General features: G+C 35.7%; 1 protein-coding gene across 1 annotated transcript in view; it reads right to left on the minus strand.

Moving 5' to 3' along the window:
• Nucleotides 1–25,883, minus strand: part of LOC122805507 (transient receptor potential cation channel subfamily M member 2-like) — a 914,064-nt gene that overhangs the window by 368,883 nt on the left and 519,298 nt on the right. The window contains exon 15 of the mRNA XM_044075701.1: nucleotides 20,342–20,454. Within this exon, the coding sequence (XP_043931636.1) occupies nucleotides 20,342–20,454 (113 nt within the window). The remainder of the gene's footprint in view (nucleotides 1–20,341; nucleotides 20,455–25,883) is intronic.

Consider the following 25,883-nt stretch of genomic DNA (forward strand, 5'->3'; position numbering starts at 1 on the left):
ATGTCAGTCACTTTGCTGTTGCATTAAAAGCTTTTCCAGGTATATCTAAAAGGTGAAAATTCACCTTTAAACTGTACCAAGCAGTTATACTCAAGGCCTAAGTAGTTTACCCAGATTACTCATTTTTTTGCAGTGATAAAGCAAGATTTAAATGTTTTGGACAGAAAAGCTAAGGGTCGAGAGTGTTCCTGAATCACTTGGTCCAAAAGGCAGTGAACAAAGAATTAAGGTCCCGATATTACAATGTGCACCTGGTTGGTGTTCTCAGACAATGGGACTCTAAAACCTTTCTCTTGGGTTCAGTCCATCTAATTCTAACTGAATCGTTCCATAATAATGCAGGAGATGTAGCCTCTAATGTTCATATAATTGTAGTTAACCACATTGGAGCATTCAAGATGGAACTGAATAGAAATCTAACTAACTCAAAGGGTCTTTATTTTGCAAAAGGCTATTAAGATTAGAAATGCATTGGCTAGCCAAGCTACAATTTCTGTATACCAAGATGTTCCTTATGATATAGAGTAAGAAGTGTAATGAAAGTGTAATATTTAATAAAATTGCTAAATTTGGCAGATAGTTGATTATCCTATCATTTTCCATTCACACACTATTTTTAGTTAATTGGTTTTGGAGTACTTAGTCAGCTTTCACTCATGGCACTGCAAAGTTGGTTCTGCTTTATGTTGTTTCATTGAGAGTTGGATGAAAGTGGTGCGTACTAGTCACTAAAATGGTACAGGAGAACTTAAACAGTATTTCTAAATTTACTGCATATAGTTTTCCTGAAGAACAACCCAGTGTACTTAGAATACTAGAAACAATAATAGGTAATATTCGGTGGAATCACAGTGGGAGTGCTGATGATGATTCCACATCGATCACCTATGAGGAGTTATTTGATCAGATGTTGACACTACAGGATATCATGCCTTCAGAAAGTGGTTAAACATTTCAGTAAGTCTACTATAGTGACCAAAAGTTGTCTATGTTTAGAACAAAAATATTTGAGAAACTTAGTTAATGACTTTGAACAGAAACTTTTTAAATACAAATCTGTAACTTCAGACATTATTTTTAGAACATATTCATGCTCAGAATCCACGGTGGTGCAGTAGTAGCATTGTCGCCTCACAGCAAGAGGTTCTTCTCCCATTTGATTCTCGGCTGGAGTGCCTTCTGTGTGGAGTCTGCATGACCTCCCCGTGGTCGAGTGGCATTCGAAAAACATGCGTGAATGGGCGTGCCTTCGTTGAAGGCTGGGTGTTGGGCTGGCACCTCGGCACTGTAAAAATCAATGGCCAATCATTAGCAGACTGGAGTTCCACTGTGGTGACCACTAACCAGGAAAAGCCAAAAGAAAAACAACATTCATGCTCAGAAGGCACCAAAACATTTTAGGATCTAGAAATTTCCAAATGGAATTGGTAACAACAGTAATCTTTTCAAAGATTTCATCTTTTTGATAGACTGGGTCTGGAAACTATGACTATTTTATATAAATATCATGAAATCAAACTTGTAAAGTTGAAACAAGATATTCAAATTTCCACCACTACTGGGCAAAATCACAACAATGTAACACCCAAGTCAGTTGAGTCCACATTTGGGTAAAACATTCAACTGGTGGAGGAAGAGTCTTCCAGTTTTCAATCAGGTCTAGTCTCAGTAATCACCTAATGAAATGTATCCCCAGATGATACACGAGAGGCAAAAGAGAACCCCCCCCCCAGTCCTTTTGTACCAACAACACAAGAAGAGTAAAGATAAATTATCAAAGAAAGCTTTCATAGTATGGAAAATATTGGGGAAACAGAAGTAGGAGCTGAATACAGGTTGCATGAAATCAGACCTGACATACATTCAAATTATCTGTTGCATTTAATTGTGCATCATGCAGTAAAGCCTTCACACAGGAAAATGCAGTGAGATGGCAAGCAATTTGGACCACTGTGTTTTTTTATTTTATTAACAAGGTTTTGGGAAGGGCTGCATCTGAAATTTTTGAGAAGGGTTTAACATTCATTCCTTCTCACTGTGCCAGAATAAATAAGACTATAGTTAACATAAAATAATATACTCAGAGATTAAATGTATCACTTATTATGGATATGAAAACAATGAAGTGGACTTTAATTTATAAAAAAAGAGAGTACTTATAATACTTTAGTAGTATATTAGTAGTGTTTGAAAAATCTTGTATTGAATTGTACAAAGTTTTAACAAGGCCTCCTGTATATAGATATTATAGCTTAACACCAGATGAAGGAAGGCACTGAAAATTCTTTTAGAAGATAAACCTTTAAAAAATATTAAAGTAAATAAGGAAGGACATTTTGTTTTAATGGAGCCAAGGATTTACTGTTCCACTATGGGAAAGATGTTGGAGAACAGCAATCACTATGTGAATATTTCATCTAATGAACGGAAGAGAGCATATAGAGCTATGCAGAGTTGTTTTAATAACTTTTATTTCAAGGAACCATCACGCTGGAATTCTATAATTTTTCCTATGCTTTTTATCCAAATTTATGAGTTCTGTTTGATATTCCTACAATCTATAAGGATGCATCAAACTTACTATTCAGACCCATCGTTTCTGACCCTAATTCTAAAACAGATACCTTAAGAATACAAGTGGACAACAACTCAAAGGAATTGATGATGTGGCTTGATTGACACACAAAGAATTTTGTGACATTTTTACACAAATCATGCAATTTCATTAGGTCCACATGATTGCTGCCATTACCTGGAGAGTTCATGTTTTTTTACTACTTCAGGCATAGTTTTAATGCACACATCTATTCCTGATAAGGAAGGAATCAATTTTCTCAGGTAGCATATTAGCAACTATGCACATTTTGCTAATATTTTTTTTGGGGGGAGGGGGGGCATTTCACTGAATTGGTGTTACGGAATATTTTTCTTCTTTGAAAATATACGTTCTAGACAGGTAGAAGAACCAGAAATGACTGCTATATTTAGCCTCAGTGTTTGCTAATTTAGTTTTGGCCTTTTGGGAGAAAGAAATAAAGTATAAAAGTCACCCTTTTGACAATGTTCTTTTTTTATAACAGCTATATAAATGATTTGTTTTTCATGCAGTCAGGAACTTTTAGACCTTCTGTTCATGAGTTTGGAAAAAACATTAAGTTTTTGGAATTCATATCTTCAGTTTATGGCACTAGCATCACCTTCTGGGTGTAGAAATTAAGTATGAAAGACAGACACACAGGTTAGTTATCAGTATTTTTATGAAAAATACTTTCATTATTAGCTATTTGCACTGTACTAATCTACATCCTAAGTTCATTAAGAAAAGTGTTGTTAAAGTAAATTCATTTGGATTTCTAGACTGACCTATAATGACAATGTTTTTGCCTGAAAGTAAATTGTTGTTTGATTTTTTTTTTCTAAAACAGGATTTACAACTACATTCTAGTTTTTAAAGATGTCAACACAGAAAAACATGGAAAGTTTATACCAATTTTAAAATTCAGGTTGGAAAACAGAGACACACCAACCACTGTGCATGATTATTCTTTGTCAATGCCATCAGTTTATAGTGAACATTCTACTAATATAGCAAATATAATAGGTGACCCCCCCCCCCAGGAATTTTTAGGGGATGAAGATTTAGCTAAGTGTATTGGCAGTGAGCCTAAATTTGTTTATAAAAAAAGAGAAAATATTAAGAATATAGACAAACAGATTAGTATCCAACAACACTCAGGAACAAAAAAGATAAAGAAGAAAAAATGTAAAATGTGGGAATAGATAGATAGATAGATAGATAGATAGATAGATAGATAGATAGACAGACAGATAACATTTTCAAAGTCAGTACATCAAAGTGCTCAATACAGAAGATACTGCAGCAATTAAAGGTTATTTCAATTGTATGAGGACCTCTGTAGTTTATTATGTATCATGCAAACATTATCATTCTTTTTTGTAGAGTGAAAACAAAACATAAATTCAAATAGAGAATTTATGAACATCAGCTAGTTATAAAAACAATATTACTAATGTGTTATACCAACACAATATAGAGTGTGTTAATTGCAATACATTTTTGTTTGTAGTTTTAGCTTGTGTAAAATACATGAGGTCACTTTAACTCCATGTTAGAAACTAAAAAAACAAAATGCCAAATATGTCTTAATACTAATAACCCACCAAGGTTAAATGATCTTAACATTAAGGGCATCTTAAAATGTATTAATTGAGATGACCAAGAGGTGTTTTTTATGTTTATGCAATGTTTTTTAAACAATTTGTGATTAAATGGTTTATTCCATTTTATTCACATTCCATACATCAGCACATGTTTATCTTTAAAGATGTGATTGGTTGTTTTTCATCATGTGACCTTTACACTTTTGCATTTAAGTTGCACAAGTGTTGATAGGTATTTTTTCTGATAACATTTCTGGTTGTTGATGTCATGGGAGATGAAAGCAATTTATTTAATGAAGACTGGTAAATTTGCAAGATTTTGTTTTCCTATTAGTTTCCATTCATGGACTGCTTTTAGTGGGGTATTTTGGGAAGAAAAAACATGCATTTCTTCCTTTAAGACTATACTATATTCTCATGAATTTATTCTAGATTTGTATTCTTTGCAACAGTACGTACTAAGTAGTTGGACATCTAATTTTCTTTTGAGTTTCCCAAGGACAGAAACTGAATTGAGGCATTAAATTTATTCAAGTGTGTTATTGCTCTGGATGTCTCAGGCTTGGGGATATCATAAGTGTAATACTGGCTTTGTTTTCTGGTTTTGTTTCCTTGTTCTCTTGGTTTTATTTGAGATTTAGAAGGAAAGCCTGCTACAGCTTGGCTGTTATACTTACATATTTGGCTTTTGACATCTTTTTCATGCTGCATAGGCAATTTGCATCTTTGAATATAAATGGTCTTAACCAACTCTTCAACCTGTTTAAGTTAATGCAGCACCTGGCTGTTATTTTTACTGTTGCTTTTCTACAGTACGTGCATTTATCTACAGGAAAAAATATTTTGATGAATAAAAAGTATATTCATTCTTTCCATGTTAATTCTAAATGCAAAGCATCCAAAGGTGTGGAGATGATGTTTCATAATCAACCTTTTCATGTGTCTGATACCTATACTGATGATAATACTCACATATTCCATCATACACTAAAAGGTTTTGGCACTTTTTTGATCTCCGTGTTCCTTCTGAAAATAACTCAGATTTCCTTTCTGACCTTTCTAAATATTTTAACTCATTAGTTATGCAAATCATATCATACAGACACACACACACACACACACACACACACACACACACACACACACACACACACACACACATATATATGTACATACATATATAAATTTATGGAAACACTTTGGAATCTTGAAATACTGAAATGTCAAATTTCAGTATCTCGAGACCAAAGTGTTAAATCTGCAGATGCACCAAACTGCAGAATATCGAACCCGGAAATGTTGAACCCGTGGTTCTGATGGCGTGTTAAGTAAGTGTGGTGTTTTAAGGGTTTTGGGGAGGGTTTGTGTGTTTGTTAGTGTGTTGGGATGTTAGATGTAGGTTAGGGTACGTAGGTGAGAGTGTGAGTGTGTCAGTGTTGAGAAGGGTGATGTTTGTATCTGTATGATGTGTGTTTGTGCGAGGGGGGTGTGGAATGTATGTTGGTGGGTTTTGTGTGTGTTGGTGTTTAGTGCAACCTCGGAGTTAGTATATACAAGCACAGGGGTGTAGGGGGTTCAGCCTCCCACATGGGGGTGTAGGTGGGCTTGCCCCCCTGGTTATAGTAAGTGTGTGTTTGTGTGTGTTGGTGTTGTGTGGCGGTAGGTGTAGTTGTGTTTGTGTGTGTGCTTTAATGGTCATGGTTTTGGGTTTCGTGGTTTTGGTTTTCAGTTTTTTGGTGTTTCAACTTCATAGTCTCAAGATTATAAAGCGAATCCATATATATATATATATATATATATATATATATATATATATATATATATATATATATATGTGTATACACACATCTCTCTCTCTCTCTCTCTCTATATATATATATATATATATATATATATATGTATATGTGTGTGTGTATGTAAATAGATATATACATAGATATAGATAAATAAAAATAATATATATATATATATATATATATATATATATATATATATATATATATATACATATTACATATATATATATATATATATATATATATTCACTTTATAATCTCGAAATACTGAAATGTCGAATTTCAGTATATCGAGACTATAATGTCGAACCCACAAAACACTGAACGTCCAAAACTGCAAAACTTAAAACCGTGAAACTTAAAATCTTGAACCTAAACACACCATACACCACACTACACATAAACTACACTACCCATACTACCAAAAAAAACCACACAAACATAACAACACACATCTACAACCTACACTACAAATAAGCAAGGGGGCAAGCCTCCCTGCACTACCCATGTGGGGGCCTGCAACCCCACACCCCCCCTACTTATATATTTTAACTCTGAGATCGCACCAAACAGCAAAAGACAACAAACTCACAACCAGACATTCTATAGTCCCTCGCACACACACATCACATACATACAAACACCAACACAGTCAACAATTAAACACTCATACTTTTACCTGCCTACCCTAACCCACACGTACAACTTCCAAACAACTCACATGCACTCAAACACTTACCCAAAACCCTAGCAAACTAGTCACTTACCTTAAATTCCACCTAAATCCACACACTAAAACCACATACCATCCACACATACACTCCACATCATGTACCATTAAAGCATAACCACAAATTCGACATATCCGGATTCACGATTATGCATTTTTGCTATTCTGCAAATTTGACTTTATGATATCGATATGTAAGTAAATCCACAAGTACTACCACCAAAATACGAAGAATAACAACAGCAACTGAAGAAACAGTCCTCTGTTCTCGGTCCACAGATTTATTTGTTAAAAAACAATGAACATAAAGTGCTTTTCGTTTGTTATAGTAACTCAAACTTCTTCAGATAAAAAACTTTGACCATTACACTGTTTAAATACAACAAGGTCATGTGTTCCAAATAATTACCATATTTAATTAAAACTGTTAACCCTATCCTACCTTTTGTGAAAAATAGTAAAACCATGAAAGACTTTAAAATTACTATTGTTTTGGCAGCGCATGTTTTTACTCTCAAATACTTAGCAGCGCATACTGACTGACTTTAAAATAATACAGTCAACATAAGATTAAATATAAAAACAAATTAATTGACAGAATAAACAAAACCGTAAATGTTAGGTATGTACTGTATCTTATTTTTAACAATAAATTGGTACATTCCTCTACATTATACTTATCTGGTGAGGCCTTTTAGTTTCAGATAACATAATATTGAACATGTTGCCACATTAATTCTAGTTTTTCCAAAATAATTGAGCTTGGGACCCCTCTAGTGTCCAAAGACACTTGGTCTATAACTCTGAATTTAAACTGATGCATGGGAAGTTCATAATGTGTCTAGATAATGCATTTTCTATCTTTTTATTGTTGATGCAAAAAATATGTTCGTACACACGTTCCCTGAACCTCCGGCCAGTCTTTCCGACGTAGGAGGCAGGGCACGATTGGCAAAAAGCCACATAAACAGTCATCTTTGAATTACAATTAAACTTCGGTTGTATGTAGTAACTAATGTTTCTAATACAAAACCTGTGCCCTGTTTCCATAAATTTACAGTAGTTGCATGTTTCACACTTGTACATTCCAGAGTTTCGTATTAAGCAAGGTGTTGGTCTTGCCAAACGATTTAAGTTCATCCCTCTCCTGAATATTACTGTAGGAAAATCACCTAACTTATTCATTATTTCTCTGTCAGTACTTAGGAGGTTCCAAGTTTTGACAATAACTTTTTTGACTTCCAACGCATCAATACTAAACGTAGTTATGAAGCTTAACCTAAATCTTTGATTATTTGTTATATTAGATGTATTAGGTTGGTTCATATTATTCAATTCAATTAGATTAGGGTTGACACTGTTGACTAGACTTTCTTGCCTAATTCTTCCGTTAAGAATTGGTTTGTATGTCCCATTACTTATTTTACTTTGAATTTCCATAGTCAGTTCTAGGATTAGTTGGTTTGGAAAACCCCTATTCAAAAACATATATCTTAAATTCTCGCATTCTTCTAAGAAGTCATTTTCTAGTGATACCATTCTTGCTGCCCTTACCAACTGTCCTTTTATAACGGACTTTTTTTGTTGGTAAGGGTGTGAGCTGGTAAAATGCAAAAATGTGTTAGAATATGTTTTTTTTCTATGGATCCTTGCTGTATATCTCAACGACTTCTGTATTTCTTGAGTTCGACATCTAAGTATATTATGGTGTCTGTATCAAAGTTACTTGTAAAATATAAAAAGTGTGTCATGTTATTTAAATAGTGCAACACTTCTGTAGCTGCATTTTTATGACCCCTCAGGATGATGAAAATATCATCCAAATATTGGGTATAATAATGTAACTGGGTTTTAATGTTACTGTTCTTAAATATAAACTCACTTTCCCAATGGGCCAACACCAGCTCACACCTCATGGTGAGCCCATTGCCACCCCTATTATTTGTAAGTAAATCTCCTTGTCAAAGGAAATAAAATTACATGTAAGGATGATATCTACTAGTTCTTCTATAAGATTAATTTCATCCAAGGGGCTCCATTTTTTTCTCATTTTGGCTGAAACCTATTCAATGCCTTCTACATGGGGTATTGAGGTGTAAAGGTCCCTGACATCAATTGTCAGGAAATTACATTCTTCCTTAAAGTCAATTTTGTTAATGTCTTCCAACAAATATGGGTTTTCTTCAATCAACACATGAAGAAGGCAGTAATCTGATTACATTAATTGGTCTTATGACAAAACGTATAGAAGATCTGGCAGCCAGTGTGGAATTTTTATCACAAACCACCTTGTAGAAGTTGCAACACAACTTTGCAGCACCAGTAGTGAGAACTGAAAATAGTTCACTTGAAACTGTAATGCGTCCATACGTCCATTCCCAGGGAAAGAAGTTTGGTAGTCTGTGCTTTCGGTTGAATGGAAGTTTCCTGAAGAGGAATTGACTGTTTGCGGAATGAGCAAGTGTTACTTTGGTAAGTAAAAGTAGCCCCATATATATATATATATATATATATATATATATATATATATATATATACACACACACACACACACACACATATGTATGTATATATATATATATATATATATATATATATATATATATATATATATATATATATATATATATATATATCTAGATATATATCTATATATGGGTCTACTGCTCTACATCGAAAGAACACTTCTTCGAAATAGAGCAGGAGACCCAAACTTCAGTGAAAGTTCACTTCAACAAAAGTGCACTTTCGCTGAAGTCTAGTTCCCCGGGCAACCCAAAAAAAAAAGCACTAAAACATGTTTGCAGGGGGACAAGCCCCCCTGCACCCCCCATGTGGGGGTCTGTGCCCCCACACCCCCCCTACTTAAATATACCAACTCCAAAATAGCACTACAGCAGGGAAAATTCCCATTCTATGCTGTAGTGTGACTGCCAAAGTCAACAAGTGGACTCTGTTAAGTGGGTTCAAAGAGGTGAAACTTCAAACATCTGCACGGATCCCATATATATATATATATATATATATATATATATATATATATATATATATATATTTATGGGTCTACTTCTCTTGTTCGAAATTACACTTTATCGAAGAGAAGAACGAGACACAGTTTAGCGAAAGTGCACTTAATCAAAAGTGCACTTTTGTGAAACTCAGTTTACTGATCTTAACTGCATATTCGCACTTAGTATATATAAGTAGCGAGGGTCTGGTCCAGCAAACAAAAACACATTTTAGCAGGGGAGCAAGCACCCCTGCACCCCCATGTGGGAGGCTGTGCTCCCCACACCCCTGCTACTTATATATACTAACGCGGAGATCGCACTACAGTAGGGAAAAGGTATATTTCCTTGTGACTCGGTAAACTGAGTTTCGCGAACGTGCATTTTTGGTTAAGTGCACTTTCGCTAATTTGGGTTTCGGTCTTTTCATAAGTCCTAGGTTTTTATGATCCTCTTACATGCATGTTTAATTATTATAGCTAGAGATTTTAACATAATGTAAGATACACTAAACTCACATGGTCAAATAAAAGGTAAATTAACATCAAGATAGACTAAGTTACCAAGTCAGTTCTTATCCATCCTAGGCTAGTAGATATATAGCATCATATATAGCCTGTGGATCCTGGCTACTCACATTTTGTTGTAAATTCTAGGAGTTGTTGTGGGACTTGCTAACTTTTATGCTCCCCATAATTGCTTGTAGAATTACAGTTCACATTGGCTTCTTTCATATCATTGAATCTCTACATATTGTTTTTATTTTATTTTTAGATTTGTTTTACTGGGAAAGTCTGAATGGGCCAGGAGCCCCTTTTCAACAGATGCCCGGGGAGAAAAGCTCCACTATACAAATTTAACAGTTATGGTAACAGTTGGAATGTAACATAAGGTGAAAGATAGATCTGCAGTGTAGTAATTAATATATCCAATGTGGCAATACAATAAAGGGTAGTGTAAAGGACATGAGTGTAGCATTTAGGGAGACAGTATCAAGACTGACAATAAACAGTGTTTATTTCTACTGCCCAATAAACATATCACATCACTAGTATATTTAGCAATATCATAGCATTATATATAAGCAAATAAGGAGACATAGGTAGTTGGTAGGAAAAGGCTTAGAGTATTGTGGTAGAAAGTAATGTAAGGTAATAGATATAGAGGAGATCTTGGGGTTCTGCTGTTAAGTTAGGCTGTGCTAGGTTTTTGAGTGCAGGGCAATTATCTGGTTGGTGGATGACGGAATGGGCAATAGTCAGTTGGTTGAATAATAGAAGAGTGGGTAGTTCAAGTCATTTCAGTTGGAGAAGAGAGGAGTAGTAGTGTGATCTGTAAGGATGGCTAGGTGCAAATCTGGCAATTTTATTATAACAGGATTCTATTTCATTTACGTCTGTTTTTTCTGAGATTAGGGAAAATGGGTGAGGCATATAGAAGGGTGGACAGTAAATGTTTCTTGACTATAGACTTTCTGGTGGTGTTGGTTAGGTATGGCTTGACCTTTTAAAGAGAACCAAGTTTAAAGGGGATCTTTTTAATGGTTAGGGCTGTTTGTCAAATTTTAGACAGTTGTCGATTGTGATCCCAAGAAGTTTGGTGTGATCGACAGGTTCAATTCTGGTGTTATTGGAAGAATGGATAATAAAGGGGGGAGGGTGAACAGGAGTTATTTGAGAAGAGCAGTAGCTTTGTTTTATTTGGGTTAAGTAGAAGTTGATAATCAGAAAGGTAGTTTTTGATTTCTAGAAGGGATTTCTGGGTTAGTTCAAGGAGTTCAGGAAGGAAGACAGCAGAACATATGAGGGAAGAGTCATCTGTGAATGATTCTGGTCTGATGTCTAGCAGTGCAGAGTTTGTTAGTAAAGACAGAGAAGAGCAGCAAACTGAGAATTGAGCCTTGTGGCACTCCATCTGAAATGGGTGATAGAGTAGAGAGCTCATTCTGCCACTTGACTGCTTGTTGGCAGTCAGAAAAATAACTGTGAAACCAAGAGAGGGCTGGATAGGTAAGGTGCAAGGAAGCTAGTTCATTGAGTAGCTTTTGGTTGGATACTGTGTCTAACACCTTAGATATATCAAGGAAAATAGATGAGAGTAGTTGACCATTGTTTCTCAGCTGGCTGATTGTGTTGGTAAAACTTACAAGAGCAGTTGTGGTACTGCATTTGGGTCTAAAACCATGTTGGGAATTGGATAGAAGGTTATTATTTAGTGTATAGTCTAGGAGTTGTGAGTATGTGCATTTTTCAAGGATTTTGGCTAGGGGAGGGAGTATAGCGATTGGCCTGTAGTTTGAGAATTCTGTTGAGGAATCACCTTTGTGCAGAGATGATATATGAAATTTTCCAGAGTTTAGGGATATATTGCTCAGAGATGGAACAGTTGATTAGGAGAGAAATAGGGTAAGAGATGACATTTGCTGCTAATCTTAGAAATTCATTAGGGAGTAGGTCACCAGCTAGGGATATGGGCTTTAGTTTGTTTAGTAGTTTTTTTTTGTTTTGTTTTTTGTTTTTTATTTTGCTAGTTTGTTTTGGTCTGATTGTAAAAGAATTGAAGTTTTTTCTGATACTGTAGGAATAGATAGGGGAGTATTGCTGTCATTTTTTACTAGTGATAGGATGGAAGTGATGACGTGTGAGTTAAGTTGGGAGACTATGCTATTTGTGGTGGTGGGGGCTGGAGTTGTAGAATTACTAAGTTTTAGGAGTTGTTTAATGGTTCCCCAAATTTTGGGGGGACTGTTTTAGTGTTTTTGTTGGATTGTGGTATAGTATAACTTTTTGTCATTCTTGATCTATTTTTTTAGCTAGTTTTCTTATTTGTTGATAGGCAAGAAGGGAAGTTTGCTATTGATCTCTTGATATATGGACCAAGCTTTGTCTCTCTCTTTGAGGAACTGTCTGGTATCCTTAGTTAGCCATGGTATATGTTTGGATTTAATGTGGATTTTCCAGAGTCGCGCTAGACTGTTTAGGATATTGAGAAATTTATTATTGAAGTATTGAACAGCGGAATCTAAATGGAGATGTTTGAGTGGGTTACAGTCACATTGTTGTAGGAGGAAGTTAAAGTTATCAGGAGATATTTTTTTTGTTGGGGTAGTGTTTATATATGATGTTTTTTGGAAGATGTACTTGGTGTCTAAGCAGATAGATGGCCAGATGATTGCTAAGCTGTTTGGGAGGCAGCCAGAGTGGTAACAGAGGGTGGGCCTATTTGTTAGAGTCCAGTCTAGAATTGCTTGACTGCTATTATGTTTGTCAGTTATGGTTGGGGATTGTATTATTTGAGTGAAACTATGGAAATTGATAAAGTTGGAGGGGGTGTCTGATGAAAACCAGCCCATGTTGAAAAGGCAGACCAGCAGAGAAAGTTTTCAATTAAGGGTTGGTTGTTACCTGGGGGGGGGATGTAAATGGCTATAATTATAATTATTTATTGGAGCTTAACTGGTGGTGAAAGATTAATATTTAGGAATTTCTGAGTTCTGGGGGGCTATGTTCTGGGGATTCTAGTTTGAGTGTATCTTTGATTAATATGGTTATGCCACCTCCACGCTTGTGTAGCCTGTCAAGTCTGTGGGTATTGTAGCTTTCTGTTAGGATTTCACTATCATTCGTGTGGAGTTTTAGCCAAGTTTCTGTAGATACTGCTATATCTGGGGAATAGAGGGATAGGGTTGCATGAAATTCATACATTTTATCATAGATACTCCTCAGATTCATGTTTATGAGTGGAAGATCTAAAGTATTACGTGGTAGGTTAAAGATGTTGTTAGAGAAAGTATTGTCTGATGGATGAATGGTTTATTGATTGGATTCAGGGCCAGGGTGTAGATGTATGTGCTAGATTGAGTTGATTTAATTTAAAGAGGAATAGGTGTGTGATTTTGGGTATACTAGTCTGGCATATTTGTGGAGTATATATGGTGAACCTTGTATGTGAGTGTTTTTAAGTGAAAAGAGTTCTGTGTTGGAACTGTTATAGAGGTGTGATAATATGATAATGTTTGTAAGACTGGTTTTGGGTGAGGTAGTGATAGGGTTAGTGGGAAAGTAGACAATAGTGACATGATGTTTGTGATAGGAAGTAATAAGGTAGGCTGTAATGAGTAAGCTAAGGAGTGATGTATGAAAGAGGAACATTGTTACAGATGGAGTTATGAAGTGTCTGGGTGACAGGGCCGAACTCAGATATGTGTGGATCCTATTGGGAGATGTTGTGACTGCCCCAATGTTTGGAGGTAGTAATTAACTGGTTTAAATGCAGTGATAGGATAACTAGGTCTGTGGGCATGTTTATAGGCTAGCAATAAATGTAGGGGTGGGGGGGTTGAGGTCTGCCTCAGTAATGTGCAAGCTGCTTTTGCAAATCTAGACAGTATAGCAGAGAAGAAATATCTGTGTGACATATACTAATTCACTGCAGTTTTTGACAGACTGTATTGTTCTTTTTTGTGCTAGACCGTGCATTTTGTGCTAGTGAATAATATATCTTTAAACCATTTCTGTAGCGTAGAACAGGACTACAACTTTAATTCATTGCATTTTTTGACAGAGACCATACTGTTCTTTTTTGTGCTGGACCATACATTTCGCTCTGGTTAATGGTGTAGCTTTAGACTATTTCTTTAGTGTACAATAGGACTACAACATTAAGTCATGATGACATATTTTTGGCTATTAAATACTGAACTCTGAATGCTGTATGAATACAAAGCATTAATAACATAATTGTTGTGGAATGTTTTGAAAACAACAGTAGAATATTTATCTTTTAATAGCCCCCTGTTCTGTTCAATTGAACTCAAAATGGTCTGCCTTTCAGCTTTCAGCTCATTCAGTACTTCAATGTTTGTCAGCAGCCTTGCATTTTAAGCAGTATGCTCAGTTGAGTGAATTATTGCAGGAGCTGGGTATTTTTGATAAGCTTATGTTAATTTTTATAAATATTTGGAAGTTAGGAATATGACTTCTAATCAGATAAATGGCTTACTATTGTCTACCCAGAAAAAAAACATAATTTTTATACAGACAATTTATATAGTTATGCTGCTCACCACTGGAAATTGTTCTTTTAATTATTAGCAGAATAAATTATATCACTGAATTAAAGACAGATTTTTTTGGCATATTTAAAATGATGATGATTTATCTACATACACGGTATATTTCCAGTTTTCTTTGAACAGATTTCCAGTTGTACTTTAGTATACTGAATTTGTAATAACTGAAGATAAGGTAACATAGTTTATTTTACCTCCAGCTGGAGCCAAGGCACATGACCCCAAGTCTCCAAATGAGTTTGATATTAAATTTCATTATCAACTGGTCCTTAACCTGCTTTAATGATTCCAGTTTAAAACAATTCCTGGACATGATCCTTCTACATCTTTTACTATGGCAAAAATATATAAAATATATATAAATGTTCAACGCTGACAGTATTTCTTGGGATAAGGATAGTCATCTTCCAAACTCATTACATAATAAATATCATTAGATATGCATACATTTCATAAATAAATATCTTACTTCCAAGTTGGCCAATTCAAAAGATCTATTTCAGTTTGTATTCATATCTGGGAGAGATACATGTTACACCAATCAACTTCCTTAGGCTTTTAGTTATTTGTGCAATCCCACCCTTCAATTTTCTGGACAGATTTGTATTTAGTTTTGCAGAATGTTTTTAAAATCTCTGAAAAAATTAATAGACTATACATTATGTGAATTTCTGAATCATTTCAGGAAACCATTAGAGACAATTGACACTGGTGTAGAAGGATAAAGCTCTGACTATAGCCCACATGACTGGAGTTCAGTTACTGCCCTGGATGTCCACGAGAGCTGGCATGGATAGAATGGGCAAACCTATCCTATCCCAGGATAGGTTTGCCCATTCTGTCCACGGGAGCTGGCATGGATAGAATGGGCAAACCTATCCTGGGAAAGAGGGTGGAGGCCGGGGCTACCCAATGCCTCATTCCTTTGGATAAAGGGTAGTACTGCAAGGGATGGATAAGGGCTGGGCATATAGCCACCAAGTTGCTCCACTGACAGCTCTTACCATGAGAGCATGAACTTGCATGAAGGAAGCACTGTTGTGCCTGTGATTATGCAGGATGGTCATACCCTTCCCTGGTGAAAGGTTAGAAGCTACCTGATATGACCTGATTGTCAGTATAACAATGAGTGAGCAAACAATTGTTATGGTTGTCTAAGTGATGACCTCTGGAAAGCTCTTGCCCTATTGCTGGGACTACCTAGTGAGAGAATGAATGGGTGGAGACCAAAGAGGTTTGATGGCCAGTAGGAACAGGAGCAAAAATCTCCTAGGAAAAATGCTAAGGTACCATTAGATGTTATTGATTTTATAAAGGTGCTTTTTTCATTTCACTCCCTTTTTCTTTCAGTAGCTAGAACAAAAACTAATAGGAAATTTCAATGTGTCATGGTCAGGCAAGATCACCTCATGTACCCTACCTTAGTCATAATTGGGTTAAATTCCTTTTTGTTACCAATTCATGATATTAATACTACATCACTTATTTCTATTTTTGGCATTTATTAAAGATATTTTATTTTGCAGATGGTATACTATTTACTGTTTTAAATGTTCAGAATTCCATTTGGGTATTTTTTCAGAAAACTATGCAGATATAAAACATTGCTAAGTATACCATTAGCACAAGTAAACAATTTCACTTAAATTCTAGGGATAATGGCTACTTGATGTGCTCTGATAAAGTTAAGCTGTTGATTCCACAAAGATACCTTTCAGTCTATAGAGCACCAAGTTACCTCACATATAATAACACCATTTCCTTTAGACAGTCACAGGTCTTTGATAATTTGCCCCTTTTGCAATCTATACATTTGTTAAAACTTAAGATTGGGCAGGTCTGGCCCAAGTGCATTGAGAGATGAAGGTCTGAAAGTGATTCAAAAGACTTGTGCTCAATTAGTATTGCAGACAATGGAGGGACAAGGGAGGGTGGAAGCAGTTTGGCTCACCACATGACTGCTATTGGACAGTAGATGATCAGAATCAGAAGTAGCCACATATATTCATATTGCATAGGGGACGCAACACCTGATCAGGAGAGATGTGTGATGACACATATCTCTCCCTGTCCAGCAGTTAATGTCAGTATGCAAAGCATCTATGGAGGGCAAGGAGGGTCTCCAAGGGACTGAGCTGACTGGTCTCCTCCCAACTGCCCAATGTTTGCTTCCTAGGGGCAGAAATGAGCTGATTAAGCTCTCTTTACAAAGAAAGAATGGGCCATATGGCTCTTGTCCAGTTGTGAAATGTCTGGCCGTTGCCCCTGGGAAAGAATTAATGTGCCAGCATGAGGTGCAGGGAGGGAAGTCATTGCAAAAGGCCAGTAGGGATAGTGAGTCTAAAAAAATTACATTTGTGGCAGACTTCATCAGTGACATATGTAATATGGTTGTGGTGCCTAGTTACAAATTTTATGGTAAATTTTAACGAGTGTGAATTTTTTTATAGCACTGAGGATCTCCATATATTCCATGTTTCATATTATTATCAAACAATAAGTATGCTGGATTCCAGATATTGGATCTTGAATGATATGTGTTGGCCCAGTGCTGAATTAATTTGCATAAGTGGTTTATTGTTTGCCAGCATCCATTTTCCAAGCTATTGTTAGCTAATTGGTTTACAAAGATAACCACTGTAATTAACACTTTGCCAGCCAAAATTTGTACAGGACCTACAGTAATGCTTTGATTTAACTTATGTTTTCTAATAAAGAGTTTCATCACTACATAATATTTCCTTGGTAACGGAGCCAAATTTTGTACTGGCTATGTATGCTATCAGCTAAATTAGATTTTAAAAGTGTTTTTACATATGATGCATTATTGTTTCACCAATTCCAAATTAATATGGAATAGTTAAACATTTTTCTCTAAATTATCAGCTTATTATGATTTACATGGTGCTTTGGACCATGTTTGGGAGCCATGCCCCAAAATATAAATGTTTTGGATTAAGTCAAACTCTATCACAGTTCTAGGAAGGGAGAGAAGCAGGTCTGCTATGAATAAGGAATATTTACTGATTTCATACGGTGGTTGGGGGCTTCCTCACCTCCAAATCCATTCGTTGGCTTGTAATGTAGTACAGCATAATAGATTATATAATGAAGACAAGGATCATAGCTTAGATTCAGAGAACAAAGAATACTTGACTTGACAGAATGGATTAATTCTTAAGATAGGAAATATGACATGGGGGAAAAGGTTTTAGCACTAATGTTTGGACCAGACCCCATAAATAAGAACTTTGTGACTAACAAGAAAATAAATTATTGATATCAGATGATGTTACTTATTGGGGTCATTTGTGGCCCATATTATACAGGGATAATAGTAAATGTCAGTGCTACTGTTTGGTGACATAACATCATTAGATTTTGTATTTATTTATTTATTTAAGTGTGTTTCCCAGGTTACTACAGTGATCACAACTGCACATCTGCAGGCACAATCCAAATCATACACAAATTACTAGGCTACATATGTATAACTACAATCAGTTATGGGGGCTATTACTTAAGATGCTAGGAGGATAGTACTATTACATTGGGGGAAATGGTTAAGTTTTAATAAAGGAAATGGGAGTACAGGAGATCTGGAGCTGTGTGAGAGATAGAGCAAAGTAGTTATCAAGGAACTACAAATCTGACTGTTCTACATTTAGGGTCTAGAACCTACAGAGGAGTGACGGGCAGAAGCCTGATAAACAGCACCAAGTTTTGGGAAGTTAAGTGCATTATAGGATGTTGAGCACATTATGGGATCAGCACATAATAATTCTCCACAGGCATTATTTAACTCTTTTGATCAGCATGAATGTGTTAAGGAGAGCTTATGACTTTGTAATTTTGTGGCATTCTTTGACGGGGTAAGTGCAGGCCTTGATTAAGGCATGACGGTGTATGTCGTCTACGTTGATCTTCCTAAGGTACTTACCATTATTCAACAAACGTGAACAAGTAACCAATGAAAAAGAATAAATGTTACTCTTTAAGTGATTCAAAGGTAAAATGCATGCTAAGCAAACAAAACACACCAAATCATGGTTTGGTGCTACCTGCCTATCCAGATGGGAATGACCAGAGTTATCCTGTAGAGCTCTGTATGGAAATCAATTCTTTTCAGATTATACTTTCCCTCTAAAGGGGGGTGGGGGTAAAAGACTCAGTATGATCAAAGTCATTCTATGATTCTGGAATGGTAACATAATTATTTCATTAAAAGATGCCAAAGTTTTCCAAGTTTACAAAGTATTTTGGTCTATAAAAATATGTATTGTTGGTACAGTAAGTAATGATCCCACTTTCAATGTAAAAAAGTATAGCATCATTAGATGTGACAAAAAGTACATGAATTATGATCACAAAATACGTTTGCTTCATAAAAACATCATCATTAAATTTCTAGAGCTAGTTCTCAAAATAATGTTGAGCAGTATGTGTCTACCAAAGTCAGAAAGGTGCAGTCTTTAGCACATCAAATTCTAAAACTGTATGTCTAATTACCACAGACAGAGATCATTGTACGACTTCCACTATTGAATATATTATTCTGTACCCTTCAAACAAACCACCTAAAACAGCTTGAAAGAGTATAATGACTCCATTGCAGAACCAAGACAAAAATTTCTCCTTAGTGTTCTAGCATTGTTAAAGAGTACTTCAACTCAAATGTTTTGCTGGATTAACCTGCATTTTATTATTAATGCTTTGACGTCTGATGGTTGTGCCCCATGTTTGTTGCTTGGTTGACTCCATTGCAGAAACATCATAGGGTTGGAAAATTTGTACTACACAGAAAGACTTCAGCAACTCTCGTTATATTCTAATTCTTTTAGCCTAGTTAGTGGAGTCCTCTGCCTGGTCCATAAGTCAAAATCTGATAGAGCTCTTTTTGAATATACTTGTGACAGAACTGCATAAAGTTTTCTAAATCACAAATTCTCAACATGTTCTGTAACCTAAACGAACACAAGTTGCAGGTACCGAATACTATTAGAACTACATAAAACACTAAGCCTACAAGAAAAAACAGAACAAGCTTTCCCATCCTCCACAATCCCATAATTTATATACACTAACTTCACAATTACACAACAGTATAAGAAAAGAGCACTGCGCACATGCAGTGAGCAGTGTAAGTTATATTCTCATCATTGTATGTTACATCAGTTTTAAGATATATTTGCCATGGAGGTGTTGTACCATATTATCAACATAGGATGAGTATGCAGGAATGACAGGTATGAATATTTACATTTTACCAGGCCACAATCATCATTGCCTGCATGATATTGTCTGCACACTTTTCCATTTCTTCTTCTTTGTTGATGCACCATGATATTACTATGTGTGCATTGTGAATTTGTTGTGTGGCCACTGTTATTCCGTGTACCGTTTTCATGGATCACATCCAGAATCACTAAGGGTTACTTCCCTCTGTTCAGACATTTATACATATACCTACTTCTATGTTTCATCTTTTCTCATGTGTGCATTCAAAACATAAATTACACATTTTTGATTTGAAATTAAAACTTAAAAGTCATACCTGAAGGTTATAAAGCCAGTGTAAATAAGTGGTAAGCACAGCATGCATAGAAATATCCTCCATAGAGGGGTTTCAGTTTTCAATTCTCCATACCACACTTTAGTTAGATACGCCTGTGTAGAAAAACAGAATTTAGTGCAGTACACTAACAGAAGTTCATATGCTTTAATGTGATTTGATATTAACATACTTAGATAATATTTGAAAGATAAAATGGTTAGGCAATATAACACCAGGAAATGAAGACAAGAATGAAATGCAAAAAGGAAAAGGACTAATCTGTGTGGGAGGAGATAGATATTTTGATTATGAATTGTGAATCTGACTGGTATGTCAGGCAGCAAAAATATTACATGCAAACCTTAAAAAAGATTCAGCCTTCTATATTTATGTAAAATTAAGTTTGTGATGGGTTATTACTGTCATCTAATTAAAGATTTATTTTCATTGTTTCTTGTGCTTCATAAAAGTTATCTCATTTAGATGTATTTTTATCTTATTAAACTGATTTTTATTTATTTTGTTTTGGTTAACTGGGAGGGTCCGACTGGACACAGGTCCATTTTCAGCGGAGGCCTGGGGAGAAAAGCTCCATGTTACAATATTAGGTTAATACAATTCTAAGCAATTAATGAAATTTAAAGTAGTACAGGGAACATTTACATGACAAGTGATACATCTAGTAGAATGAACAATTATTACAAAACAGTTATTTTTTTTTTTGTCCTTCACATTCACAAAAACATTAATAATTTTACATTCACAATACATTTATGCATTTGTATAACTGAGAAGTAAATAAATGTCCATAGTGGCAAAATTAAAGTATAGGTATAGGTAAGATGAGATTAAGAGGAGTTATGTTAGGTTTTATACTATTTTCGGATACAGACTGTAGCCATTATCAGGTATGGGTTGTAGTAAAGAACAGTACAAGTGTTAGTGTGTTTTGATGATATAACTGAAACACTTTTGTGATTTATTAATGTGGGTGTATGATTAGTTTCAGTTCTTGCCACTTATTCTTTCATTTTAACAGGCATCCAGAGCAAGTGCATTTAAACAGCTCAAGGTAAGGATTGTCACATGTAAGACCAATGTTCATTACATCAGATAAAAAAGGATAAAATATGATTAAAAAAATCAACATTCAAAAATGAGTGCTAATTGAGGGGTTACACATCATCAGGAAAAGGGCATACCATATCCCTGAAGGTGTACAACCCTGGAATTAAAATAATCATATATTACAGTTTTGGGGGCAAATTTTCAATGGGATATGCATAAGGGTTTACCCCCCACAATACACAATTTTGGAATTTCACTGGCTCCGGGTTTTTTTTTTTTCATTTTCAGTTAAATCTTGTGTTTTCTTCATTATTTTATTCAGTGCCATGGACATCAAGCGTATGCATGTAAAACTCACACAAGTCTCAGAGAAGGATGCAAATAGTTTGAGCTGCAATATTTGCAAATCTATTTACTATCAAAAGGCAAAATACTGAAGCTAAAATGTTACTTCAAAAGTAATGAGCCTCTCTCAATTTCCTATCAGGCAAAACTGATTTAAAATATTCTGTCTGGCATAATTAATACCTATAGATCATGAATTTGGAGTAAAAAGACCAAGGAAAAGAAGTGGAATCTTTGCATTTGTGAAATATCCTAGTTTTCAAGCAAAGTTGTTTATTATCAAAGTATTAATGTAATCGTGCGATTACTGATATTATTTATTTATTGTTTATTTATTTATTGGCATTTGGTGACCGGGAAATTCACACTGGGTCAGAAACCCATTTTCAGCAGGGGACTGGGGAGAAAAGCTACAAACAGTGTCAATTAAAGACATAAAGCAGATTGACATATAGTATAATAAAATTAAAAGACAAAGTATAAAAATGCATAGATTCCAGAGGAACATTAGGTGGTAGAGAATGTTCATACTTATTTACACTGGGATATTTTTACAAAATATTTATACAAATTATATAACAGTCATTAAGCACAGATAGATAATAGATTATGAGGAGGGGAGCTGACTTGAAAAGTGGAATTTAAGTAGTTAATGGGGTAGTGCTAGAAAGCAAAAATTAGTGGTAGGTTATGTTATTAGGGATTAATGAGTGTCGCATTGAGACATTCAAAGAGATTGAGCTAATATCTGTTTGTGGGATACTCTACTATAAACTCAGGGGTTAGAAAGATGAGCAGAAAAGGATTAAAGCTGGTAGGATGTTTGAGTGTGGGTGAAAGATGAGTGGAGAGAGGAAAAAAGAAAAAAAAAAACAACAAGGGATTAAAGTTGGTAGGATGTTAGACGGAAGGTGAAAGATGAGTGGACAGAGGAAAAAAGAAAAAAAACAGAGTGGGAAAATTAGCTGATGGGCATGGACAGGTCAAGGAATTGTAGAGGTAGTTTTTTAGTGTGAGTTTTTTTTTGGAGTTTTCTATACTGGTGATATTATTTGATAGGTTGTTCCAAACTTTAGCTATGGCATAAGAAGAGAGACACTCTCCGGCTCTTTTGTACATCTGTAAGTTGTCTATTTGCAGATCGGAGGTTTCTGGTGGGAATATAAGTGTGCCGGGTAGATTTTAGGGCTGGACAGTTATCCAGTTTATATTTTAGTTTTTGTACAATTGAAAGTTATAGCTAATCAAGATGGTGGGGGAATTCTAGCCATTTGAGCTTTAGAGCATAGCAGAGCTGAGTGTGGTATGATGACCTGGTGGCAAATTTACCAATTTTATAATAACAAGACTGAAGTTTGGTTTTGAGGGAGGTGTATAGATTAGTAAAAATGGGAGCATCATAGAGTAGAGAAGGGATCAGGTAGGTATTTACTAGTGCTTTTTTGGTGTCTGGTTCATAACATTTTTATGTCTATAGAGTGTTTCTAGTTTGAAATGACTTTTTCTTATGGCTTTAAGTATGTGTTGGTCAATGTAAGTTTGTTGTCTATGGTGATACCCAATAGTTTTGCACTTGCTACAATTTCAGTCTCACTTTTGTTATGGGAGTAGATTTTGAAGTCAGATCAGTAAAAGTTTGGTTTTGTTAGGGTTTAGCACTAATTGTGCATCAGTTAGCCATGATTATATTGATGTAAATACAGTCTGTGCTTTTTGCAGCAGGTCGGTCATGTTGCTAGAGGAGGTCATGATGGTGGAATTGTCAGTGTATTGGATTAGTATGCTGTGATGGCAAGCAGTGTTTAGGTTTTTTATGAATATATTGAAGAGGAGGGAGTCCTAGAAATGACCCCTGTGGGACTCCAGTGTTGTTGGTTTGGTATTTCCACTTTACACATTGTTGCCTAGTGAATAGATAGCTGTTAAACCATTGCTTGGTCAATGGTGTACAGCCTAGTGTTGATAGTTGCTGAAGTAATCTGTTGTGTGAGACCATGTCAAAGGCCTTTGACAGATCCAGTACTACTATGAGGTGTGTAGGTTTGAGTTTATACCTTTGTTTACTATTTCAGTGAAAGAGATAAGAGCTGTTGTTGTACTATGGCTAGTCCTGTAACCGTGTTGGGTGGATGTGAGGAGATTATTATGGGTAAGGTGGTTTAGCAGTTGTATATGTATGCACCTTTCAAGCAGTTTGGATAGTGGAGAAAGGATAGAGATGGGTCTGCAGTTTGGAAGCTCATTAGATTTACCTCCTTGTATAGAGGGGTTATGATTGATTTTTTTCAGAGGGTAGGGACACGTTACTCTGAAATAGATCAATTAATAAGAATGTTAACTGGGTAAGATATAGAGTCAGCGGCAACTTTTAAGTATTCTGGTAGAAGATTGTCAGAGGAAGATGAGCAAGGTTAAGCTTAAAGAGAAGTTTTCAAATTGACGTAGTAGGAACCGGTTGTAAAGACAATGGAGGTACAGTAAGATGTTGGTAATGGGTAGATGTTATTGTCCTTATTGGTTGTTTGGGGGTGGGATTTTTGAGATTGTTGGAATTTGTATTAGAGTTAAAGCCCAAGACTAGTGTACCTATGCTGTCAATGAAGTTGGTATCAAATATATTAGATATTTCAGCTGGTGTCTTGTCTAAGTTTGGGGAGGGGTGTTGTGTGGACCCAGGGGTGAGAAGTGATGTGATGGTTTGCCAAAAAGTTTTTGGGTTATTTTTATTATAATTTAATTGCTGTGAAAAGTAATTTTTTTATCTGCATTCACTGATTTTTTTAGCTATATTACGTAGTTTTATTTTGTTATTTATTTTATTTTACATTTGTTGACCGGGAAATTCCGACTGGATACATGTCCATTTTCAGTGGAGGCCTGGGGAGAAAAGCTCCATCTCACATATGCTTGTAGTTTTTCAAGTTGGCATCATTTTTATTTTTGAGCCAGTTTTTCGAAGGTCTATATCTAATTTGTAATATTTGCTTGTCTGGTTTTTATTAGCCAAGGTAGGGTAGGAGAGCGGAGTGAACCCAAGCAGAGCAAGGGCAAACAGAGCGAGCTAAGTCATACTGGAGTGCAAAAGAGGTTATCAGCTATGCAGTCACATGCAATATAGTGATAAAGTAAAAAGTCTGTTCACTTATTGGGACTGGGTGATAGAGTGAAACTAAAATTACTTACCTTGTTCTTTCCCACTTAAAAAGGGCAAAAAAGCCATGAAGAACTATTAAATGATACAAAGTCACATTTCCTTCAACAATTTAATTAAGGGTGTGGTATTTTCCGAAAACCTAACCACTCATATCAGATTATTTTAAGAAATGCATTTCAAAAATGGTTTCCTGCTTTGAATTTGTCACATGCCACTGATGTTGTGTTGTTGTTGTGTCTTTCGGCTTTTTCCGGTTAGGGGGTCACCACAGTGGTACTCCGGTCTGCTAATGATTGGCAGTAGATTTTTAAGTGCCGAGTTGCCAGCCCTGATGCACCACCTTCAATGAAGGTACACCCATTCACACGTCTCCAGACAGAAGACGCTCTAGCTGAGAATCGAACGGGACAACGTCTTACTGTGAGGTGACAGCACTACCGCAGCACCACCACCGCACTGATATAAATAGATATATTAATTATTTACACTTTGTTGATTCTTGATTTAGTTAGTCCCGCTAGGCCAATGACTTCTTTTCAAAGAAACCTCATGTAGTGTTCATAACGAGTAAGAAATCTGATTAGGACACCAGAATGACTTCCCCTGCTCTTTTCAAGTATCTGCTGAGTACATGCATATCCTGCTTCCATTCCTAGCACACAGGTAGCTGGGAGAAGTAGTGCAATGGCAGAGAAAGAGGAGTTTAGTCAGCAAGGCTGAGCAGATGGCTGATAGGGGGTGTTAAAGGAGATGGATATGCAGTTATTGGTAGTGAATTAATGAGACATATTGTGGATGACACAAATAACCAGCATTTGGCTGGCTTTAATGAGGAGTCAGCATGTGAAGGAGTGGAAGATATGGGGACTTCTTTAGCTGGAATTTAACACACAATTATTCTAGTTACTGGAGAAGGACTTGGTGGGAAGTGTTTTTGAAGAGGAGCTGGTAGAAGTGTGCCAAAAAAAGCTGGTA

Source organism: Protopterus annectens, chromosome 6.part1 (genome assembly GCF_019279795.1).
Source record: "Protopterus annectens isolate FY-2018-M chromosome 6.part1, PAN1.0, whole genome shotgun sequence".
In the NCBI taxonomy this organism is placed as follows: Eukaryota; Metazoa; Chordata; order Ceratodontiformes; family Protopteridae; genus Protopterus; species Protopterus annectens.